The 23033-nt window shown below is 42.4% G+C and overlaps 1 protein-coding gene across 1 annotated transcript in view; it reads right to left on the bottom strand.

Annotated features, from left to right (window-relative positions):
* Positions 1 to 1534: 1534 nt before the first annotated feature.
* Positions 1535 to 23033, bottom strand: part of itfg1 (integrin alpha FG-GAP repeat containing 1) — a 167574-nt gene continuing 146075 nt past the window's right edge. The window contains exons 15-18 of the mRNA XM_037748976.1: positions 17228 to 17352; positions 12522 to 12604; positions 11567 to 11684; positions 1535 to 2740 (exon numbers count right to left, since the gene is read on the bottom strand). Coding sequence (XP_037604904.1) covers positions 2681 to 2740; positions 11567 to 11684; positions 12522 to 12604; positions 17228 to 17352 — 386 coding nt within the window. The 3' untranslated portion in view covers positions 1535 to 2680. The remainder of the gene's footprint in view (positions 2741 to 11566; positions 11685 to 12521; positions 12605 to 17227; positions 17353 to 23033) is intronic.

Below are 23033 nucleotides of genomic sequence, written 5' to 3'. Positions count from 1 at the left end.
TTGTGATGAATCAAGGCCTCAGATTGTGTACAATATTGTTCTTGATTCTAAAGTGTCCAATGGCTCCTCAAAATAATAAAAAAAATCCCTTCCAGATCACTATTATGTTACGAAATATCCATTATGTTAAAGGTCCCATATTGTAAAAAGTGAGATTTTCATGTTTTTTATATTATAAAGCAGGGTTAACTGATATATAAATACTGTGATGTCACAAATCTACAATATTTAGACCATCTCACAGTTTTAAACATAAATATACTAAACGTGTCCAAATTAATTTCCTGTTGCAGTGTATGTGAATGACATCAGCTGACAGGATGTAAACATGGAACCAAGCTGTTTCCTAGCAATGCAATTCCGTTGCCATTCCGTTGAAATGCACTAAAACGGAGCGTTTCAGACAGAGGGTAAATACAGGTATATTCAGACAGACAGTATGAGAAAAATAATGTGTTTTTTGAACATTAAAGCATGTGAACATGTTCTAATAAAAACCCGAAATACAAGCATGACCCTGAAAATGAGCACGATATGTCCCCTTTAAATTTCAAATTAGCAGAAAGTTGTTTTTTCTTGTAAATTCATAGGAAAAACTTACCGTAAGAAGCTGACTGACTGGCAAGCTGTAATATTAAAAAAACATCTATCCCCTAAACCTAAGGCATGGGTGTCTCTAATATAATATGATCTGAATATATGTGGACATGGCTTTCATCACTTCTGGTTTCATTTATATTAAAGTCTATATTGTATGTTTAGAAAATGCAGTATAATCCCTAAATTTGCTTATGATTAAGCAAATACAAAATCTCAATAAATCAGTCTTTGTTCAGCCTTTATGGTTTTGAAGTTTTAGTTAATTCTGTGGCGTTTAATGACAAAACTCTTCTATGCACCTCAACACTTTTTTTTTGCTTCCATGCTTTTATTTTTTAGGCCAAATCACTTCGTTTCCGGTTTATTTCTGTCTCTCTCTGTGCAGCTTAACACAGCATGTAGCTCACCACCTCCTCCTTGCTTTAAGTTTCTCTCTCTCTCTCTGTTTCCCTCCCAGCCAACACACACTCACACAGGCAGCTATTGACTATCAATACTGTACATTACCTCCCCCCAACCCCCCCAACCCCCCCCCCATACTTTGCATCAGTTGTGATCTGCTTAAAGGCCACCAAGCTTGAGACAATCTTTCACTCATTTGCCATGCAGGGGAGGTTCACTCTCTCCATGCATTATTTAGCAGGGTGGCTCCTGAAGTGGGGTGCCGGTGGGCCCAGAGGGGTGCTCAGAGGGGCCTCCGGAAAATTAAAGGCAGTTTAATTTCACTGCTGCTTCAACTGACTACACATTGAGATAATGAGAGCGTATGAAGATGATTATTTTCAGTGTAAATTTCCCTCTAGCTTCCCGGCAACAAAGTAAACAAAAGACGTTCCCAAAAAAGGAGTTTCAGGGGAAGAATTCTTACAAAGTGGTGAATTATTGGTTTGTAAAAAGACATGGAGTCTAATAAAACACTGAAAATGAAACCACCCAGAGTTAATTTAACCTTTATTCTCAACCTCAGTAAGTAAACACATTTAGTAGCTTGAACATTCATTTGCAAATCAAATTGGTACAGCAAAATAAATTACAAACACCCACAGTTAATCATTAGTTTAAAAAGTGCAAACCACTTGGAAAGGCATGAGCTCATTCTGGTGGAATAAATATCCGAACACGCCAAAGCGCTTGGCCTGATTCACTTTAAAAAAGACAAACAAAAATTAAAACTACATCTGGAAACAAGCCGGAGTAAACAGTGCCTTATTCAGCAGTTCAAAATGCAAATGTTTTTTTCAGACTGTTTGCTGTGCCTCGACGCAGTAGCATTATAAATTTACAAGATGCAACAGAGAAACTCTTTTTTGGCAACTCCTACGATGCACTGTGATACGATCAAGTGAGAAAAAGATGAATTTGCACTCGGCAGACCCGACGGTGATTCATCATTTTTTGGTGAGATTGGTAGCAGAAAAAAAAAGTTACACAGAATCATGACGTTGCATGTGTCCGTATTTTGTTCATTTTGCAGCTGCGGTTGCAAAGCTGACATTTGATATCACAGAATACAAGTCAGTTTAACCTCACAGGTAATAAAATCTGAAGAATTTCTTGATTATATTTCAGTCAAATGACAAAAGACGGAGGAGAATAAACTAGACAAAGACGATGGACAGTAGCACACACACGGATTTCAAGTAACATGACACATTTTAACACTCGGTACCAAAGGTGCTTCCCTTCCAGTGAATAACTTGTTGGGTGTTTCAACACAAATCAGTGCCATATTGTCAAAATGATGCTCTAATAACACCACTGATGATCACGCTGCTGACTACAGCCGGTCCAGAGAAATCCCTGCTCTATCTCCGTCAGGATTTCTCTGTGTCTCTGTGGCCTTGTTGCAGCTCCTGTACATCTAACACGGGAATGAATAAATGAAATGGAACATGAATATTTCACATCTGACTGAAGGACTGAAAAATATCAAAAAGAAACGTTTTGGGGCAAATGAGGATCCGTTTATTGGCCTTTGAAATGAGCCTGAGTGTGTGTGTGTGTGTGTGTGTGTGAAGGGGGGACGGAGGGTGAGGTGTCGGCGGAGGAGGAGGTTCTCCCATGATGCAGTTCTCTTCCTTCACATGGCATCGAAATGGAAACGGTGGGCTTCCTGCCTCTTCTCTCGGTCGTCCGCTTTCTGAACACACACAGAGAAGCAAGAATTTTTGGTTAAACTTCATGTATCACAATCAGTAACACAATCCTTGAGCAGATCCCAGCTGACATTGGGCGAAGGTGGGGTACACCCTGGACAGGTCGCCAGACTATCACAGGGCTGACACGTAGAGACAGACAACCATTCACGCTCACATTCACATCCATCCATTTTCTTCTGCTTATCCGGGCCGGGTCGCCGGGGCAGCAGGCTTAGCGGGGTATTCCAGACGTCCCTCTCCCCAGCAACGTTTTCCAGCTCTTCCTAGGGGACCCCGAGTAGTTCCCAGGCCAGCTGAGATATATATCTCTCCAGCGTGTTCTGGGTCTACCGCGGGGCCTCCTACCAGTTGGCCGTGCCCAGAAAACCTCCAAAGGATGTGCCCAGGAGGCATCCTGATCAGATGTCCGAACCACCTCAGCTGGCCCCCTTTCGACGCGAAGGAGCAGCCAGCGGCTCTACTACGAGCTCCCTCCGGATGTCTGAGCTCCTCACCCTATCTCTGATGCTGAGCCCAGTACCCTATGAAGGAAGCTCATTTCGGCCACTTATATCCGCGATTATCGGTCACTACCCAAAGCTCATGTCCATATAGGTGAGGGTTGGAACGTGGATGGACTGGTAAATCAAGAGCTTTATCTTCCGGCTTAGCTCCCTTTTCACCACAATGGTCCGGTACAGCGCCCGCATAACTGCTGACGCTGCACCGAACCGCCTGTCCATCTCCCGCTCCATTTTACCCTCACTCGTGAACAAGACCCCGAGATACTTGAACTACCTCGCTTGGGGCAGTGACTCACGCTCGACCAGGTGGGCGCTGTCCCCCGTTTTCCGGCTGAGAAAAAACAACGACGGGCAATTTAGAGTCAACAATTAACCTAACCTGCATGTCTTTGGACTGTGGGAGGAAGCCGGAGAACCCAGAGAAAACCAACACTAACACGGGGAGAACATGCAAACTCCCCACAGAAGGGCTCCAAGCTTGGTTTGAACCTTCAACCCTCTAGCTGTGAGGTGACAGACATAACCACTGCCTAATAGTAATCGAATGACTAAAATGTGACCAAAAGTAATTTTTGACAAGATTAGACTAAAACCTAATCAAAACCAGGTGCCAAAATGAACACTATAGCATGTACATCTGTGTGTATGTAATTACACTGTATTGTCCCTGAACCTCAAACTGAGAAAACAGTCAAAGTGTGTGTATATAAGCTGCAATAGGCCAGTGATTCAGTGATCAATTAAGGCTGGAACAGCGGTTTAAACACGACCACATCGCTTAATTAAATGGACCCACTGGCAGATTAGTGGAGTGTTAAGTCCCCTTTTGCTTGTGTAACAACAACACCAACATTAATTGGTTAAAAATTAAAAAATAAATAAAATATAGTGAACTTTGTAGTCTAATTATCACATATGTGCAACCAAACAGATGTAGGAAGTGTTCAGTTGAGACTTCTGGTTGGGAAGTCAACTTTTAATATTCAATTAGAGCATCACACATAGAAAATAAAGTCATCTCTGTCATGATCTTGGCAAATCCAAGTCTCATACACACAGAAAATAATAATGAACCAGCTTAAAACACCAAACACACAGACTCTCACTCATACCCCTTCTATCAACGTGAAAAGGCCTTCTGAGGATAAGGCTTTATAAAGGGATAATACGTTGTATTTATAGCCATCAGTCTATTATCATCGTCTGGCCATCGAGACACGCGCCAGGTGTGATGGCTGGAGGCGCCGCTACAGCTAAGCTGAGAACAAGCTGACAGACGGGCTAAATGTCATCCAAACAGTTGTAAGAGATAAAAGAGTGCAGATTTGAGCAAACATTAGATGCCAGTACTAGTTTTATATACTCTGGTGTAGAAGTACTCAGAGCCTTTAAAGTAGCAATAGAGTAAAAGTTTAGAAGTATTCTCAGAAAAATGTACTGAAAGTATGAAAAGTGCTCCACCATTTTTGTGTTATTAAATTGTTTTTACAAAGTATTATATTGCTATTTTATTATTTATATTACACTATAGGATTATTACAGATGTGTTAATGTGTAAGCAGCACTTTAAAGGATAGGTTAACATTTGTCTAAGTCCTCCGACATGGATGACAGTAACACAAAGAGCGATTTTTTTTCTTTACTAAGCTCCTCACTAGATAGATGAGGAAGCCTCATATTAGCTCTTGCTGAACTTTGCATTTTTCATTTTTTCCTCCATCTCTTATGTTTGAATTGCGATAGGAGGGGATCTTCTCACAGCCAGTATGGACAGGAGGAACATTTGCAGTGACCGACAACCCCTTCTACTAGGGCTGTCAAAGTTGTCGCGATAATAACGCGTTAACACAAATTTGTTTTAATGCCACTAATTTCTTTAACGCATTAACGCAACTTGCGATTTTTAGGTTGTAGTGTGCTCAGTTTTAGAGTCAGAGTGAAGATACTGGTATCATATGAAACTAGAAAGCAAATAACGCTCTAAAATTATGCTAAATTTTGGCGAGGAAAAACTGCCATGGCCATTTTCAATGGTGTCCCTTGACCTCTGACCTCAAAGATATGTGAATGAAAATGGGTTCTATGGGTACCCACGAGTCTCCCCTTTACAGACATGCCCACTTTATGATAATCACATGCAGTTTGGGGCAAGTCATAGTCAAGTCAGCACACTGACACACTGACAGCTGTTGTTGCCTGTTGGGCTGCAGTTTGCCATGTTATGATTTGAGCATATTTTTTATGCTAAATGCAGTACCTGTGAGGGTTTCTGGACAATACGTGTCATTGTTTTGTGTTGTTAATTGATTTCCAGTAATTAATATATACATACATTTGCATAAAGCAAGCATATTTGCCCACTCCCATGTTGATAAGAGTATTAAATACTTGACAAATCTCCCTTCAAGGTACATTTTGAACAGATAAAAAATGCAATTACTCACGTTTAAATACTTTGATTGATTGACAGCCCTAATTTCTACATATGGGCATGTGAAGATTTCATCTATAACAATGCATCATATTTTATAAGATGATTACATGTTTTATAAGTAAGTGGAGAAAAAGAACATTACTTTCCTCATAAGTGTGGTAGAGTAGATGTAAGAAGTAGTATAAAAACTAAAAGTAATGTACAAGTATCTCACAGTTGTAGTTCAGTACAATATTCACTTTCAAAAGATGTTGCATGGAAAACCACTTAAAGGGTAACATTTCACAATGACCTTTAATTCCTTTAGTTCATAATGGCTCCAGAAGCACATCACCACGCTTTATAAGAGGTGGCCATTTGACAGTAGTCGAGCACAAAAGAAAAAAAAGATGCCACATCATCTGGACCGGTGACAGTGCAGTCAATAATGCATTCAGATCTGTTATGTGAGATCAGTGATGAACTGAGGATGGGGGGGAGAAAATAGACATCAATTTGAAAGTATCTGAATGGAACAATCCTTGTTTTTCATTCCCTCAGCATATTGTCTAAATGTTGCAGCAGTTTGTATAGAAAGAACTGAACCCAATCTCAGTACATTAGAAAGACTTTTGGACTTTTAAAGGACAGACACTCCTTCCCTGATGTTGACTAATTTACTGCAACCCAAAAGATGGGCAGCAACACATTTACTGCTTTTTTTTTTTATCCCGTCGGTTTTGATTTGTAATAAAGCCTTCATCCATCTTCCAAGATACCAGCGCCTCATATTGATTGATGTCGTGCCTCTTTTTTTCATTTTTTAGGGCAACATATTTCTAAGCAGCAGATGGATTGATGTGATGTTCTTTTTCCTTTGGATAACGGAGCCACTGGGCTGTGCTGCTGTTGAAGCCTGGTCTAATTGACTATCCTGGGGATACCACCAAATTGTCATCCTGAGGCCTGACTCATCATGAAGCAGCCGAGCATTGATTTGTGTCCATCTGAAGGTTTTAATGACACAGTGGTTGCGTCTGTGTCTGAAAGCAGGTGTTACAGCTACTGTGAGGTATGGTGCAGTCTCACTGGGCGCTAATGTCAACTCATTAAGTCTGGTCTACACGTCCCGCATGGAGATGATGATAGGTGAGGAGATTGATTACAGTCTGCTTCATTACATAGTTTTTCTCCACCTTTCCATCAAAACTTATACTTCTGATTAATATCCCGTATTAATACACCAGCTAATATCGTACTGCACAGAAGTTCACGGGAGTTGTGTTAGCTTGTTAGCCGGGACGGCACGTCTTTGCCCCTGTGCTTCTGCCCTCTACCTGACTTTGTTATTAGAAGAGCAAATACCAGAGGCGGCGGCGCAAACACACAGAAAATGCCAAATGTCAATCAGCCGGCTCGCCCTGACCTTACTGGATGCCCCGCCATAAAAGAGGCAGGGAGAAGATGAGATATGAGGGAGGATGTTAGCGAACGGTATACAGGACTCAACCTCAATCTTAATTCCCTGGATGGTGCAGAAGGTTACGCCACATTAGCCCCCGCCGCTCCAGATGTGTGTCTTTCAGTTATTAATTGAATCAAATGTGCTGCGTTTTCAAAAAAGCTGTCGCTCTGAACACAGCGCTGCAGTATATAGTGACACTGGAGGTGTGTTTGTTCACCACAGATGGAGACAAACCTGCTGCGGCACAGTTTTACACCAACACTGTTTTACTGCTTGAATTAGAAGTGGCAGTGTTTTTGATTCATGGTTAGAAAATAGTTATGTTTGGGTTAATAAAGTGCCATTATACCATGGTCTGGGTAAATACTCGATTCTGATTGGTCAATCACGGCGTTCTACGATCTGTTATTTCTTTATAACGGATCGTTGCTATGTATAACAGACCGTTGCTATGGGCGCAGTTCTGATGTCGGACTCTGGAGGACCGCTTTTGTGTCAAATTATTGATTTCTTAAGTAAGTAGCCGTGTGATAAGCGCGATAATGTACAGCTAGCGGGTCATTGTTGTGAAATAAACCCCTTCAGAGCGTCGGGGTACACATCGGGGGTCTACATCGCCCTGTCGGGGTTTATTTCACAACAATGACAAGCTCGCTGTACATTATCCCTTAAATAATGGACACCTACTAAGTAGTTCCTGTGGAACTGTCTGTTCACCGATGGCTCGTAGCTGAGCCAAATGGCTCTATGAGCGGAGCGGACTAGAAATATCTCCCGTTGCCAAGTCGTAGCTAAGGTCTCTCCTATCTACTGGAGCAGTGAACGACGTTTCCATTGCATAAGAAGCTCATCGGATGGTAATGATGTTTCCAGGTATTACAGAGTGAGTGGCTTGTGAAAAACTTTAGATTTTGGTTGTAAAACGCATGAAAGTATAAATTAATGATCTTAATTTTTTTTTTATTTGGCAAGTGACCACAGTATAAGTGGGAAAATGCCCTTCGAGGTGTCCTCGTCAGGCATTATCCGTTACATCTATCACAAGTCTGTACCCATGAGGAGAGCATCAGCATTATGGATTTCACTACATGATGCCAAACTAAAAACGATATTGTTATTATTATTATGACATAGTGCCCCTGTGGTAAAATAAGCAGAGGTGAAACATCACATTCGGAGTGGATCACAGAACACAATGGAGGAATGATTTAAAGAATTCATCACTGCTTTTTATAGGCATAAAAGTAAAGTACTTCTCTCTTTTTCTCCGAAAAAGTGTGTGCTTAACGTCTTAAATATGTCAAAATCCTTTATTTATGCGCTTTTATAATGTATCTCATTGCTGGTTCTCTTTTTTATCTGAGCTTTTATGTCCTTTAGACACTTCCAATGATATATAGCACTTTGTCTTCATAGTACGCCACACTTGCACACAGGCACATTTTGGGTAAAGACCTCCCCTTTACTAGCTTGTAACTTTTGCACTTCTCCTGTTTATGGACCAAATGTGAGGTCACTCATATCCATCTGTACATCCCTTGCCTCTCTAGTAGTTTATATGATTGTACCCAATTCTATGTATTGTATGTGTACCGGTATTTAATATTAGTTGTTTTTTTATATAATATCTTTTAAACATAAGTGTTGGGCAGGAGTGTTTTCGGGAGCCCAATGTACAGTAAGTAAAAGTCCCGTTCATTTCTCTGCACAGACAACAAGAGGTGACTCGCAGTTGGCAAACTTCCATGACTTGGATGGGCGCAAGACTCTCCTGGTTGAATCATCACGAGAGAAGATGAGCAATTGTGTTGGAAAATTCTCATTATTTTATAAAAAGCCAAAAGTCAGGAACAGATGCTACAGATTATGTTTGGTAGAAAATACATTCAGCAGTTTAAAGTCAGTGTTAAATGTGCATTCAGCAAGTGTAGTTTGTTCTGAATTGCAACAACAAATCATTATGTCTTATATCACTGACCAGCTTCTGTTCCATAGCAGCAGCGGTAACAGAGGCTTCTAAGTATTGTATAAGTAGGATAATGTACAGCTAGCAGGTCATTGTTGTGAAATAAACCCCGATAGAGTGGTCTTGGAACGCTCTGGTGGGGTTTATTTAACAACAATGACCCACTAGCTGTACATTATCCTACTTATTAAATGGCTACTTACTTCAGAAATCAATCATTTGACACAGAAACGGTCCGCCATCAGAACTGAGCCCATAGCAACCGTGTATTATACATAGCAACGGTCTGTTATAAAGAAATATCAGACCGTAGAACGTTGTGATCCACCAATCAGAATCTAGTATTCAACAATGCCGTGCAATAAAATGCAGTTAAGCTAATTAATGGCTTTAAGATAAACCAAATAGCATCATTAATGGTGCTGAATGGGTTAGGGTTCGGGGGTTAGGGTTAGGGTCATAGCCGGCCCGGCTATGTCAACAAAGCACAGAGAAGCTTGGATTACAACACACACAAAGGAAGAGAGACTTCATTCTCTGCTCAGGTAGACATTACTCCTCTATATATTTTTACATAGACAATAGATGTTTGATGCTATATTATTGCCCTGGATATCATATGAAGAACCATTAATTATCTAGAAGACTCCCGCATTTGTATTTTGAGGAACGTTGAGGATAACACTTAAATAAAAATTCAACTGGATAACCAGAGTGGCTAAAATACTCCATGAACCAACTAGTGAACAAGACATGTTTTGATTACTTTGACTGGTCAGCCTCAGCACATTAGAGCGATCAAAACCAAATGCATTGCTTCTTTTTTGAGGCTTCAAACTCATCATTCTGCCTGTGTGAACATGACAGATTTGGTTTCATGTGAAGTATACTGCCAGCCGCTGCAAGAGCTGTTTTTTTTTTTTTTTTTCAAATTAGCATTTTCCTCTTTCTACCTCTCACTGTCATGTTTCTCAACCCCCACATACACACACCCATCCCCTCCCATCCCATCCACCTGAGCCTGCTCGGTGTGTGTAGACGCTCGGTTCAGGTACCAGCCGTGTTTTTTTTTGTTTTAAATGCAGCGTCGGTTCATATGAAGCTGACGGTCACGCCCACGTATCCCAAAAAGAGGGCAATTAGAGCGTGTCTGTGTGTGTAACCATGCACACATGCCATCCTGCGTATAGACACACATGCAGGACCACATAAAACGCACACACACACTTGTGCGGCAGATGGCTTGGAGAAGATGCCAGCGACTTACTGCACCGCTCAGCCCAGTAGACGGCCTTACCACAGCGTGGAGATGAAAAAGAGAAGAAGAACCCCCCACAAAAGTACATTTGCGAGACTTATTGTTAAAGAGGACCTATTATGCTCATTTTCAGGGGCATACTTGTATTTTGGGTTTCTACTAGAACATGTATATATGCTTTAATGTTAAAAAATATATATTTTTCTCATACCAGCTGTGCTGCAGCACCTCTTTTTCACCCTTTGTCCCGCCCAAAAAAGCCCAGTCTGCTCTGATTGGTCAACTGGCCCACTCTGTTGTGATTGGTCAGCCGAACCAAACTCTTCGGACTCCACTCCACCTCCGCTCTAACTAGCTTTGTTTGAGGGCGTGCCAAACTAGCTGCTAGGCAAAATGTGTTACTTGGTGAAATCACCACGTTACAGAAGAAAGGGCGTGACTTAAAGCAAGGTGTTTCAGGCAGTTCAGGAGCAGTGTTTCTGTGGGGGACAGAAACTCCCTTTGGCGTGGACTTTGAGCTTTGTAACTTTGCAGACCTTTTACATGCACAAAAATACTCTATAAAACACTAAAGCAAAGGGCAAAAGCACAAAAGCATAATAGGTCCTCTTTAATAAAGTGTGTGCCTGTGTGTCGTCGACCTGTCAGGGTACATTTTGCTGTGACCGTACTGTGTGTGTGTGTGTGTGTGTGTGTGTGTGTGTGTGTGTGTGTGTCTGTATGTGTGCGTGGGACTGAAACAACACCCAGACCAGGAGGACGAAAAAAAAACATGAAAAACATGCATTGACTCCCTGGAGAGCGTATTTATGGCAATAATGAACAGCAGATCTGCCATGCTGAAAGGACAGAAGCAGGCAATTAAAGCTGAACGTCCTTCCAGGTTGTGGCCCAGGGAGAGAGAGAAGGATAGATAGATAGAAAGATAGAGGAAGAGAAAGAGAGAGAAAAAGAGTGTGTGTGTGTGTGTGTGTGTGTCTCAGTGGGAGGCTAGAGGACTACAGGACAGGGACAGTGAGACCCATCTGCTGCTGCTTGTGACCAATCTGCTCTCTCTCTTACACACACACACACACACACACACTCTAAAGCAGTAAATCACCAGGAAGAGGCCAACGTTAACTACACCACTGTATGTGTGTGTGTGTGTGTGTGTGTGTGTGTGTGTGTGCGTGTGTGCGTGTGTGTGTGCGTGTTCTGACCTTCTCTTGCCAGTGCAGGATGCCAATAATGACGAGGATGAAGACGCACACTCCGATCAGCACGATGGCCGTCAGCAGCACGCTGTTGCTAGGAGTCAGGTACAACTTAGCGGTCCAACTTAAGAGAGAGAGAGTGAGAGAGAGAGAGAGAGAGAGAGAGAGAGAGAGAGAGAGAGAGAGAGAGAGAGAGAGAGAGAGAGGGAGAGAGAGAGTGTGAAACTTTCCATATGCTTGCCTTTATGTTTTATCTGACAGAAAAACAATGTAATTACCAAATAGCACACATTAGCAGTGATTGCCTCCTCATTAAGTGAAAATAAATAAATGAACATCTCTTTCACTTTCTTGTCACAGCTGAGCAAAATGAAGCACCGCTCAGTTTCTCGTTTCCAAGAACTTTTAATTATTTTCCAGCAATCCGACCGCTTTGATATATTAAATTCATCATCTCGCAATCTGTTATAGCTTCGACTCTATGTGAGGAGAATATCGAGGCAACCTGGTTTTTCTGGTCGGATCTCGTTTCACTCCTGGTGTGTGCGTCTGTGCTGGCAAGTCTGGCGGGTACACAAGTGTTATGAGGCTATATGGAGGAGGGTGCTTGTGTGTGTGTGTGTGTGTGTTTGTGTGTTAAATAGCCATCTGGAGCTCCTCCTGGGGTTTGAGCTACATGCGAACAACGTCATGAAAACATGAGGACACATGCTGCGAGGTGTGTGTGCAAAGAGATTGTTTTGTAAAGGCGGCACCACGGAGCTGTATCGAGTTGAGGTAACATTAACTGGAATATGTCGCTAAGTGACACAAAGATGAGACTCTTAAGTCGTTGAATGGTATCCTTAGCAACAAGCGTCAACGGGGCTCCCGGCAAATTACACCGCTGTGCACAAGGAAAAGGGGCATTTACAGAGTGACCCATCTACACTGTTCTATATCTAGGAGTGTGAGTGTTTACCTGCGGGGCTGATTGTGTGGGAAGGGGATGACAATGAGCTGAGAGTTGGGAATGATGGCCGTCCACTCCTTCTTCCTTATTTCCTGGAAAAGACACAGAAAACACATGAACTGGGTGTGCACAGACACGGTGATATATTATGGTAACAATATAAGCAGATTTCCATAGAGACACACACTCAGAATATGTATGTTAAGTCCGCTGGGGCAGAATAATAATAAGGTCCTGCGGTTTTTCCTTAGCTACTGTGGAGCAGCTATTTTAAGCTGTGCATTTAAGGCACAGACAACCTGCTGCATGAAATAAATGACTCGGACTGTGGGGAGCAACACAGTTTTGCTAGCGTGCGTATGTCTGTGTGCATAGAGGTGTGTGTATATGTGCAGCGGCTGGGTGTGAGAGAGTTCAGCCATCTGCAGAGCAAGTCATAATCTCAGCATCTGTCCGGATAAAATATACATTGTCTTTTCTCATCCTGTAACTTAAAGGGTATAGCTTTGGTATTTTTCAACCTGGATCCTAGTTTCCCATGATTGTGTGTCAAAGTGACTAATTGGGACAACAATTTCTGGAATTGGTCCAGTATTGAGGGATAACGCTGTAACCAGAGGAGTCACCTCATGCTGGCTATTAGAAAGAGTGCAAGTTTAAGGCACTTCTGCATTGGTTTCAGACCCAGATGTTGCCCACTGAACACAACCCAGTCATATAAATAGTGTCCTTTGAGCTCATGTTTCTGGTTTATATCCTTTGTTTACATCAAATCCCTCTTTCTTCTATCCAGATTATAGTTAGACATTGTGAGAAGACACTTTGGGTGTTTAACTGGACAAGCAGTGACTGTTAAGACGAAGAGTTAACCATCAGATGTCAAGTTGTAGTGAGCTTAAAAATATTCGCTTGCAGCGCCGTGTTTGACAGCAGCTTGACTTTGCACAAGTTCAAGTTTCATTTTTAGCAGTTTGCCGCCTTAAGGCTCAACACCCAACGAGGACATCTGACATCAGACTGACACAGACTATATTTAACCTCTGCATAGCCCAGCATCATCATCACTTTCTGCTGGTTTTCCTTTTCACCGTCTTCCGAGTCCAATTTTGCCTTGTGTCATGATTTAACGTCTGCCCCGGTTCATTAGGGGGTTGAGAGTTCAGCGATATAAACATCATATCAATGATTTAAACGCTGTTCTCTCGCTTGTAGCTGTGAGGAATTTCCATTTCCACATTTTGGCAGAATCTGGTAGTGCCGCTGCTCTTTTAATTGTTGCTCTCCGTTCTCCATCAATTGAGAGGAAACCACATCTCGCAGCTATTTTGAATACGCGTGCAACGACGGCGCCGCTTTTTTACATAACGAGCACATTCTCGCCGCAAGCCATTGTCGATTAGCTCTTGGAAAGCGCTGCCGTCAGCGCGGCAACTGGCGGGGGAGCAGAGCTGGAGACGAGTCAGCCTCCACTACTGCTGCTGCCTGGGAGCAGATCCGATCTGGCTGTTTGGAAGAGAAAAGTGTTCCCAAGTCTTCAGAGAGAAAGAGAGACACTCTGGTTCAAAGCCAGGGAAACTGGCACACTATGAGAGAGGGAGAGAGGGAGCGAGGGAGGGACGGGGACAGATACAGAGATGGAGACAGAGAGAGAGAGAGCGAGAGAGTGAGAGTGACAAGTAGGGGACTGATTAGTGAAGTAAACCACTTTGAGCAGCAAAGGGAATCCCCTGGGTGGAAGATAAGTGAACAGGAGGAGAGAGACTCACAGAGAGAGACGGGGAGGGGGGTGAATAAAAGAGGGGAATGATTGGACAGAAGATGGAAGATATCCGAGTAGATTTTACAAAACCTCTCCTTCTGCGAAACAGCAGGCAGAAACTCTCATTGTGAAGGAGAAAATTGTAAAGGGCACAGCGGGGGAGAACAGCGAGAGAATGGAAGCAGGACAGATATAAAGACTGACGTAGAAAGAAAACAAAAATGAGAGAGAGATTGATAAAGACAGTGGACAGACAGAAAGATCCAAACCTGCCAGCTGAGCAGGTCAGGATTTCTCCTCGTTCCTAAACAGCTTTCCAAAGCTCCCCCCACCCCTCATTACAGGTAGATTTGACTCCCCTCCCTAGTCCCTCCGGGTACAAAAAACCTACTCGGCATAATGGGCCGCATCTGTAGGCATTCATTAATTCACTTTGTAGAAGGAATGGGCGAGGAGGAGGAAGAAAAAAGATCACATTTCTTTGCATAGAAAAAGGAATGTGCGGAAAGGGGACAACAAAGCAGCTTGTTTGAGCTGAGTGTTCTCGGTGCACTACAGCTTCTGAGTCGCAGACCGACCCATCTACAATTCTAATCAGCTGCTTGACGAAGATCCCGGTACCACACGGGAGGGAAAAAAAGGGCCCTGTCGTGCCTAATATTCAGTGTGACAAGTGCAACGTGAGAGAGAGAGAAAACAGAGATAGAGATGAATGTGGAGTCGGTGAGAGAGCGGAACTGAAGAGCGCTGACATTTTGAAGTAGTGTAGTGTAGAAATGTGGTTGACGAATAGATTAAAAACATGAACCCAATCAATTATTTACTATAGTAATATAACGCTGCCTGGTAGTATGTCAGGAGGCACACATGGGCTGCATTCAGAGAGTCATTCATACAGTACATCCTCTACTCCCAGAGCTGTTAAACACACGTGTTTGAATCTCAAATAAAGACGGGGAGTGTCGATATTTATGTTCCCCTGGGTGATGTCATCTATCATCCCATACATTAGAAGCGGGATGTGGAATCTATCGGCCATAAAGAAACTGTCTGTTCAACCTCTCTTTAAAGTTACTACTTTAACACTTTGTGTTGATTGTGGCTGTCTCTGTGGACAAACAACACGTTTTCATCCTAACTCCTTATATACTGATGCTTTGTCAGACCCCCTTGGCCTCACTTTTCGCTCGCAGTAGACACATGCTTAATGTTGTGAATTAAACAAAAACACTTGTTTCGGTTCAGGCAATAAAAACACTTAGTTATGTTTAGGAAAAAACAACATGGTTGGGCTTAAAATTACTTAAAGTTTTGACAGTGAAAATGTGACTTGACATTGTGTACACGGGACAGCTGATTGTAAAGTGAAATTGAAACGTAACGCACAGGACATTGCACCATCCGCCTCCCTTCCCGCCTGCCCTGTGTTTCTCTTTCGCTCTTCAAACTACGCCACCACAGCACTTTCCCTGTGGGTTTACTGCTACTGTTTATATTGTAGTTAATGGAAAGCCGGTGCGTCACATACCGGCGCTAAAAGGTGCCTTTTGCGGTGGTATCGAACACCGACAGCTGTGACAAAGTGACGGTATTTGACGCCCTAGGAATGAGAACGGGCTGGGACAAAAGCGGTAGTGTTTCTGAGCACCAGAGTCCCTTAAGAAAACCTCTCATTTCACTGCAGCAGGGTCTGACAGTCTGCCCATCTCAGTCCTGGTTCTGGTTCTCCCGTGCCTCCCTTCCCTTCAGCGAGCCCAGCAATACGGCCTGGGTCTCCAGATTGATTCTGTCTGAATTTGCCAGAATCCGATCCGGTGGCACCAATGACAAGCATTAAGAATAACTATATGGAAATAGCCAATCTTCTCGCTGATGGTCTCGTTTATTCATGTAGGTCACATAGAGGCATCAGTATTAAATTAAGACAGTTTCATAACCAGTTAAAGTTCCTCATAATAACTTTAATCACTAGATGGGATGAGGAAAAGAGCTTTTTCTCACTGCCATTTTACTGCCCAATCTTGCCTCTAGTGCCTCAGCATGCCATCATAGTTATCCTGCCAAAATTGGACTCTTTCTAATGATGAGGGCTGCAAAAATATGCTAAATTCTGCAACTAATGTAAAATACGACTTGCTTGTATTTAAGGGACAGGATCCATAAATAGACGCAAACCAAAGACTTCCAGTAGAAAACTGGAGAAAATGAAGAACTGATTGCATTGTGTAGGTCTTAATTGTTTTTTTGTGTTAAGCTATTACATACTGATCAATCATTTCACAAATTGCATTAAGTAAAAAGAAAACAAAAACATTTTGTGGACTTTCTCCCATACTCTTGTGCTTCCCTCATTTGCAAATATTTTGAAGACATAATCATTTGACAATTGATATAAACACCAGTTGTCACATATTTTGCTGCATCAACTGCTGCTTGAATAACAAAAAACAACAAGTAAGCTCAACCAAGCATTAAATGTTTTTTGCAAGATTAGTGAGACAATGCTGCTTCTGTTCAGCATTTCTAACGATAAGAAAAGAAAATACATGGCGGGAAATCCCTCCTCTGAATCTTCACAAAATACCCTTCAAACAAGTCTCACAATCCTCAGAAGAAATGTGCTACATCAAGCCCATTGTGAAATAAAGCCTAAGCTGCACGAGAAAAACAACTATTCTGCTCTCTGCTTATGACTTTAAGAAGGTTTGAACTGTGCTTACCATGAATTAGTCCGTCATTACATATTATTTAACTTGGAAAGTTTTCTAGTTCTTAACATCAGGATCCCGAGGCTATTTCTGCTCGTATCACTCCGTTAAATGTCTCAGCCACGCATGCCACACACTGTTATATTCAGGACATGTTAGGGTGCTCAGAAAAGACTTCATCAAGCATGTGAGTGGTAGAACACATGTTCTAAAAAAACTTTTTATGAAACAAGTATTTATTTCCTGACCGTCACTCCAGGCTGCCGGGGGATGCCAACGAAAAGGTGGTCCAGGAAGTTGGCACTCCGTCCGAGGCCCAGCACGGTGTAGGGCAGCTGGAGGGAGGAGTGAGCCGACTGGCTCAACTGACCGGCTGCAGGAAGAGAGGGAGAGAAAGGACAGTTATTAAATGTCATAAAAGCCTTCTCTCAAAAGAGTTTTGTGCCCAGTGTTTAAACATTTTGGTCATATTTCTATCGGACAATTATGGTCCCCAGAGAATGAATCCTACTGACTTCCATTTCTTCTTGTGCCACCATGAGGTTGACATTTTTTAGTGAAACATCTCAAAAACTACTAAATAGATTGCCATGACATTTCATACAGAAATATATGGTGCCCAGAGAATGAATCCTCAAGAGCTTGGTGATCCCCTGACATTTTCTCTACTCAGCAGCAGCAAGTCTTCACCTATCCGTTGAAATATCTCTACATCTACAATATGGATTGACACCGAATTTGGTACAGCCATTCATAGTTCACAAACAGTGTATCCTAATAACTCTGGTGATCCCCTGACTTTCCCTCCAGCGCCACCATGACGTTCACAGTTGTGGTTTTGAGTGAAATGTCTGCTAATGTATTGTCTCTGAGCAGGTAGACAAAAAACAACCACATGGCAATAAATACACTACATAAAACAACACAACACATAAAAGTCAGTCAGTGTGAGATAATAAATATAATCAGTATAATAAATACAATAAATACTGTACAAGGCAATCACACTATTGCGCTGACTTTAGCCAAAGCTTGAGGCTGGTTTTAAACACCGCAAAGCTTCCTGAGTCTGAGGGGGTGCGAGCTGATGCATCATTTTAAACACCAGGCATACATCAGAGTAAAAACTTCTATCAAGTATGACATAATGGGCATTGTATAAATGTTCATGTTCATTTTAACCCACAGCCCTGTTTATGTCAGAAATCGGCCATGCATATTTGAATTTGTAGATAGATCTTTGTAATTACTTCAATTGTTTTTATAATGCACATAGTTCAACTTATATCTCTGTCTCATAAATATTTAATGTTTTGCTGCCCCTTTTAAACATGCTGTTAACGAAGCAGCAAAAGCTTTGCACATTTTCGTTCATGACTTTTCTGCTAGATACAACTGATTAAATTGACGGCTGTGTACGTTAACATAACCCCCATTTGCTCTGGCGATCTGTAGTTGCAACGGTCCTTCTTTCCCAGAGGAACCATTAAAGTTTTACGTAATATAATCAGCTCTAACCTAACCTATCTTGACCGTGACTGTCAGTGATAAGGCTAAAATGTAATGAGAAAGAAACACACAACAGGAGCGCCCAAGCCAGAGGGAGTGCAGCGTGAGACCTTGTGTTCTGACATGAAGAAGCATCATAAAAGATACAAATCAGAGTGAGACACCTGAGGCCAGTCCAACACCTCTCCTCCTCCTGACTCCTCACGAAACCTCCCTCCTCCATCCTGTAATCTCTCCCTCCATACTTACTATTCAATCCAACCCTTAGTCTCTGGTTTCTCCTCTCTCTCCTCTCCCCTGATACGTCTCTCCGACTTGGCCTTACTCATTTCTCTTCCCCTTCTTCTCCTCCCTTCTTCTCCTCCCTCCTGCTCGTCTCTCCTCTCTCTCCCCTTCAGCTGCTGTATCTCGCCCACGCCACCCAACTCTGCCAAGTGCAGCCGACATAAATCAACCTCTACGTGGTAAACAAAGAGAGGGATGGAGAGAGAGAGAGGGGTGGAAGAAGAGAGAGAGAGAGAGAGAGAAAGCCTGGAGGCAGCCAGTGATCAGAACTAATGTGGATGGACTGCGTATTGCAGACCGAGAGGAGCACAACAGCTTTGCTTCTCTCTTAATCTAGGCCTAACCTCAGTTACGATTTGTCCAGGTCATTTTTTGCCTCTTCAGCTGAACCTAGGTCAGGTCAGTCCGGCTCACTGCAGCTCAATATTTCTCTTATTTCAGTCTCTTTCTTATTGCACAAATAAAGCTGGCATTATGCGTTAGGAACATCACATATAGGAGGAAAAATCATCAGCCAGTGGGTGAAAGTGAGTCATTTTAGGTAAAGCCAGCCGTGGTTATTGTATGGATGCATTGTGTGTTAGTATAATAAAAGCTTGTCCATGATGCTCTTGGCTCCAGCCAGTCTGAACGCTGAATAGACCCATCCACCTTCTACCCAGAGAAAGCTTTTCATCAGTCATCTCTCTTTATCTCTCTAAATTTCTCTCGCTTCTTATCGCCCTGTGTGTTCTATTTTACCAGCTTTTTAGTGCTGGATTGCTGGGTGTTGTAAAGAGGCAGCATAATTGCCTTAATCGCACACCGCAGACAGCGAAAGAGAGGGGGGAGACCGACAGAAATATAGTCTGTTTCCAGGAAGAGCTGGGCAGACTTTCATGGACATTGACTTGTTCAGGTTAGTACAGAGCCATGACTTGTAATAAACATTTAAGATGAATCCTGGGGTGTCTGACATTTACTGAGAGGTGTGTGTGTGAATTGTTGACTGACAATTACCGACACTCTTTAGCCATGCTAGCAGTGTGGCTCTAAGGGATGGCAATGTCTTTCAGGTGGTCCACCACTTTGGTCCAGACTGGAATATCTCGACAATTTATGGACGGATTGCCACAAAATTGACTTTTCCCCAAAGCACAAACATTTGGGTTTTTTAGTGAAATATCTATAGATTGTACATAAGAAGTGGACGTAGTCACAGTGACGTCACCCATTGGTTTGTGGACTGCCGTTTTGAAGCCTCGAGATCGTCATTTTGACGGTCGTCATCTTGTTTTTTTGCAACCAGAGCTGACACAAGAGGGTGGAGCTAAGTACAACCAAACGCTGAATAAGTCATTTATAGGCGACCAAAATGTTACAATTAACTTTCATGAACTGAAAACACACTGTGAAAGGGACAACTCCCGGACCAGAAAACGCCATGGCAATGCAGGGGTCTTCAATGTTTTTCAGGCCAAGGACCCCCAAACTGATGGAGAGATGGAGCAATATATATATTGTATACAATTGTGTTTTATTAAACTGGGCCTAGTGCCATGTATAAATGTACCTTGTTATTGTGCATTCAATACTAAGCTATTCAAATAATACACAGGTTCATATATTCATGTTTTTATTTCAAACATGTGCAAGGTACAGTGAGTAGGGTGGCCAAAATTTCGCGACCCCCCTGCAGTACCTCCGCGGACCCCCTAGGGGTCGCGGACCCCCTGTTGAAGACCTCTGCCCTAAAGCATCCCCTGCTTTATGGTCTATTTGACTCTACATGGGGCCATAATTTACTAAATGAACATCATGCTGTATTGAAGAAGACTTGAAACTAGAGATTGAGACCATAAACTCATGTTTAAAATGTTTACTGAGGTAAGAAAAATCAGACTTCTTTTGCAAGCGGAGGAGTCGCCCCCTGCTGGCTATTAGAAAGAATGCAGGTTTAAGGCACTTCAGCATTGATTTCACTTGTCAGACCCGGAGGTTGACCACTGGAGATATCACAACAACTATTTGATGGACTGCCATGAAATTTTGTCCAGACATTCATGGTGCTCAGAGGATGAATCTGGTAATTTTGTGACTTCTCATCTAGCTAAATATAATATCTCATAACACACATAATGTCTTTGGTTATAAAGCAACATAAATAACATTTCCATCGGCATCCACTGTGCTTTTTGTTTAGTACTAATTAGCAAATGTTAGCTTGCTAACAGCTACACTAAGATGGTGAACATGGTAAAGAGTATACCTGCTAAATATCAGCATGTTAGCATGTTATCTCTAAGCACCATTGTGCAGTACAGTCTCACAGAGCTGCTAGCATGGCTGTAGATTCTTAAGTCTTGTTCCAAGGTGACTTGCAGCCCCAACTCAATGTACAAAAAGTGTGTGTATTCTAATATACTGCATGGAAACACACATCCCACTGCTGTGAATCTGCGGGAGATGACAAAAGTCATATCCTCACCACCGCCATGCGTAGCCCGACGGAATAATTTCATTACTGAGGAGCAAACACACACATGGAGCTGTCAAACCTAACTGAACCTGGGAGAAAACTTTACAGAACTGAAGGCCGTGGAGGTCAGAACTTTTCATGATGCTCTATTCAAGTCCAACTTCAAGTTCTTCACAAAGGCCTGTATCACAAGTAGGCTTTGAAGGACTTTAATCCTACATACACCTTTACTCATCATCAATCACAAAGCACACAATTAAATAAGGGGAATAATAAAATAAGGTAAATAAAGTATGCAAAAACATGAAACGGAGCCAAAAGATGCCTACGTAATGTCAGTTGTCCACCTACAACTGACATTAGATCTAAAAAAATCTAACAAACAGTAACATGGACAGTGACCCAGAAACAAAAAGACATGTAAGACAAGAAGGAACATGATGCAGGGAGGAACTGGACTTGAAACTGAAACGGAGAACAAAATACAATCATTGCGTCTCGGTGTAAAGCTCTGAATCCCCCTAATCCCCTTCACCTACTCCTGTTTTTATTATGAACCATGAAGTGTCCTTTATGGTAAAGCCATTTCTTGTTATTGATATCCACCAGGAGAAAGAGCAGGAGTGTTACAGAGGGTTACTTTGAGATGGACCCAACAGGGGAAGTCATTTTAAATCAGCCCACTGAACCCCGTCCATCGGGCTGGAAGGAACAGGATTTTTGAGGGGATTGGACCTTTAAGCCAGTCTTGGTTTGATGTTTTTTGACAGACTGCTGCTACCTGTCAGTAGGCGAGAGGTGGATTGCTTGCACTATGCCACTCAGCAGGGTGGGGTGGGTCCGAGTGTGTGTGTGTGTGTGTCTGATGGAGGATCAAGGAGGGTTACGTTGCAGGCAGGGAGCCTGGCTTATCGTCTGCTGAGTGTGTGTGAGTAGACTGGCTAGGAAATGTGGCCATGGTTGGAGCGAAGCCATTTCACAACATGGGGAGGCTGGCAAAGGGTATTATGCAGAGCAGTGTATGGGAGTGTCTGTGTTTTGTGTGTGTGTGTGTCTATGGCAGAGCCAGCGGAGGCCTTGGCGTGGTATTCCACCCTGGACACATGACTGACAGCCTACAATCCATCTCTTAGAAGACAAAACTGGTTCAAAGCAGCACAAGCGGCCGGCCTTGGTGTGTTGGTGTGTGTGTGTGTGTGTGTGTGTGTGTGTGTGTGTGTGTGTGTGTGTGTGTGTGTGTGTGTGTGTGTGTGCGTGTACTTTCCATTTTCATACAGATTTAAACACACACACATACACACTGGGCATGATATGCATCACATTCAACAAGTTAGTGTTCCAAAGCCAATAATACGGACAAGGGAACACACAGACACACTCAGGACCACACATGCACGCCTGAAGGTAAATACACAGATCTGTAAAGGTTATAGTCCGATATGCGCTGAGAGAAAGGCGAAGAAGAGAAAACTACAGAGAAGGAAGTAGAAGAAGCTGCTTCATTTATATATTCAAATATTTTGGTGTTTATGTCCCTCAAAAGTATCGCCCCAATCTGCATCGGTCGTTCAAAACTTCGACGGGTGGAATACAGGACAGATGACATGAGTTTGAAAAGTGCACTAATAAGTAAATATATATGTAAATATATAAAGCTATTAGATGAATATAAATACTTGTAATTACTGTTTTAATGCCAATGAAAACAAACTATAAAGACCTTAGTTTATTTACAACTGAAATAAGAAAATGCAACTAACTGCAGACCTACCAAGGTAAGATGAAATAGGTGAGGCTGTTTT

This window comes from Sebastes umbrosus, chromosome 2 (genome assembly GCF_015220745.1).
Source record: "Sebastes umbrosus isolate fSebUmb1 chromosome 2, fSebUmb1.pri, whole genome shotgun sequence".
In the NCBI taxonomy this organism is placed as follows: Eukaryota; Metazoa; Chordata; class Actinopteri; order Perciformes; family Sebastidae; genus Sebastes; species Sebastes umbrosus.
This window is presented reverse-complemented; position numbering and strand designations above follow the sequence as displayed.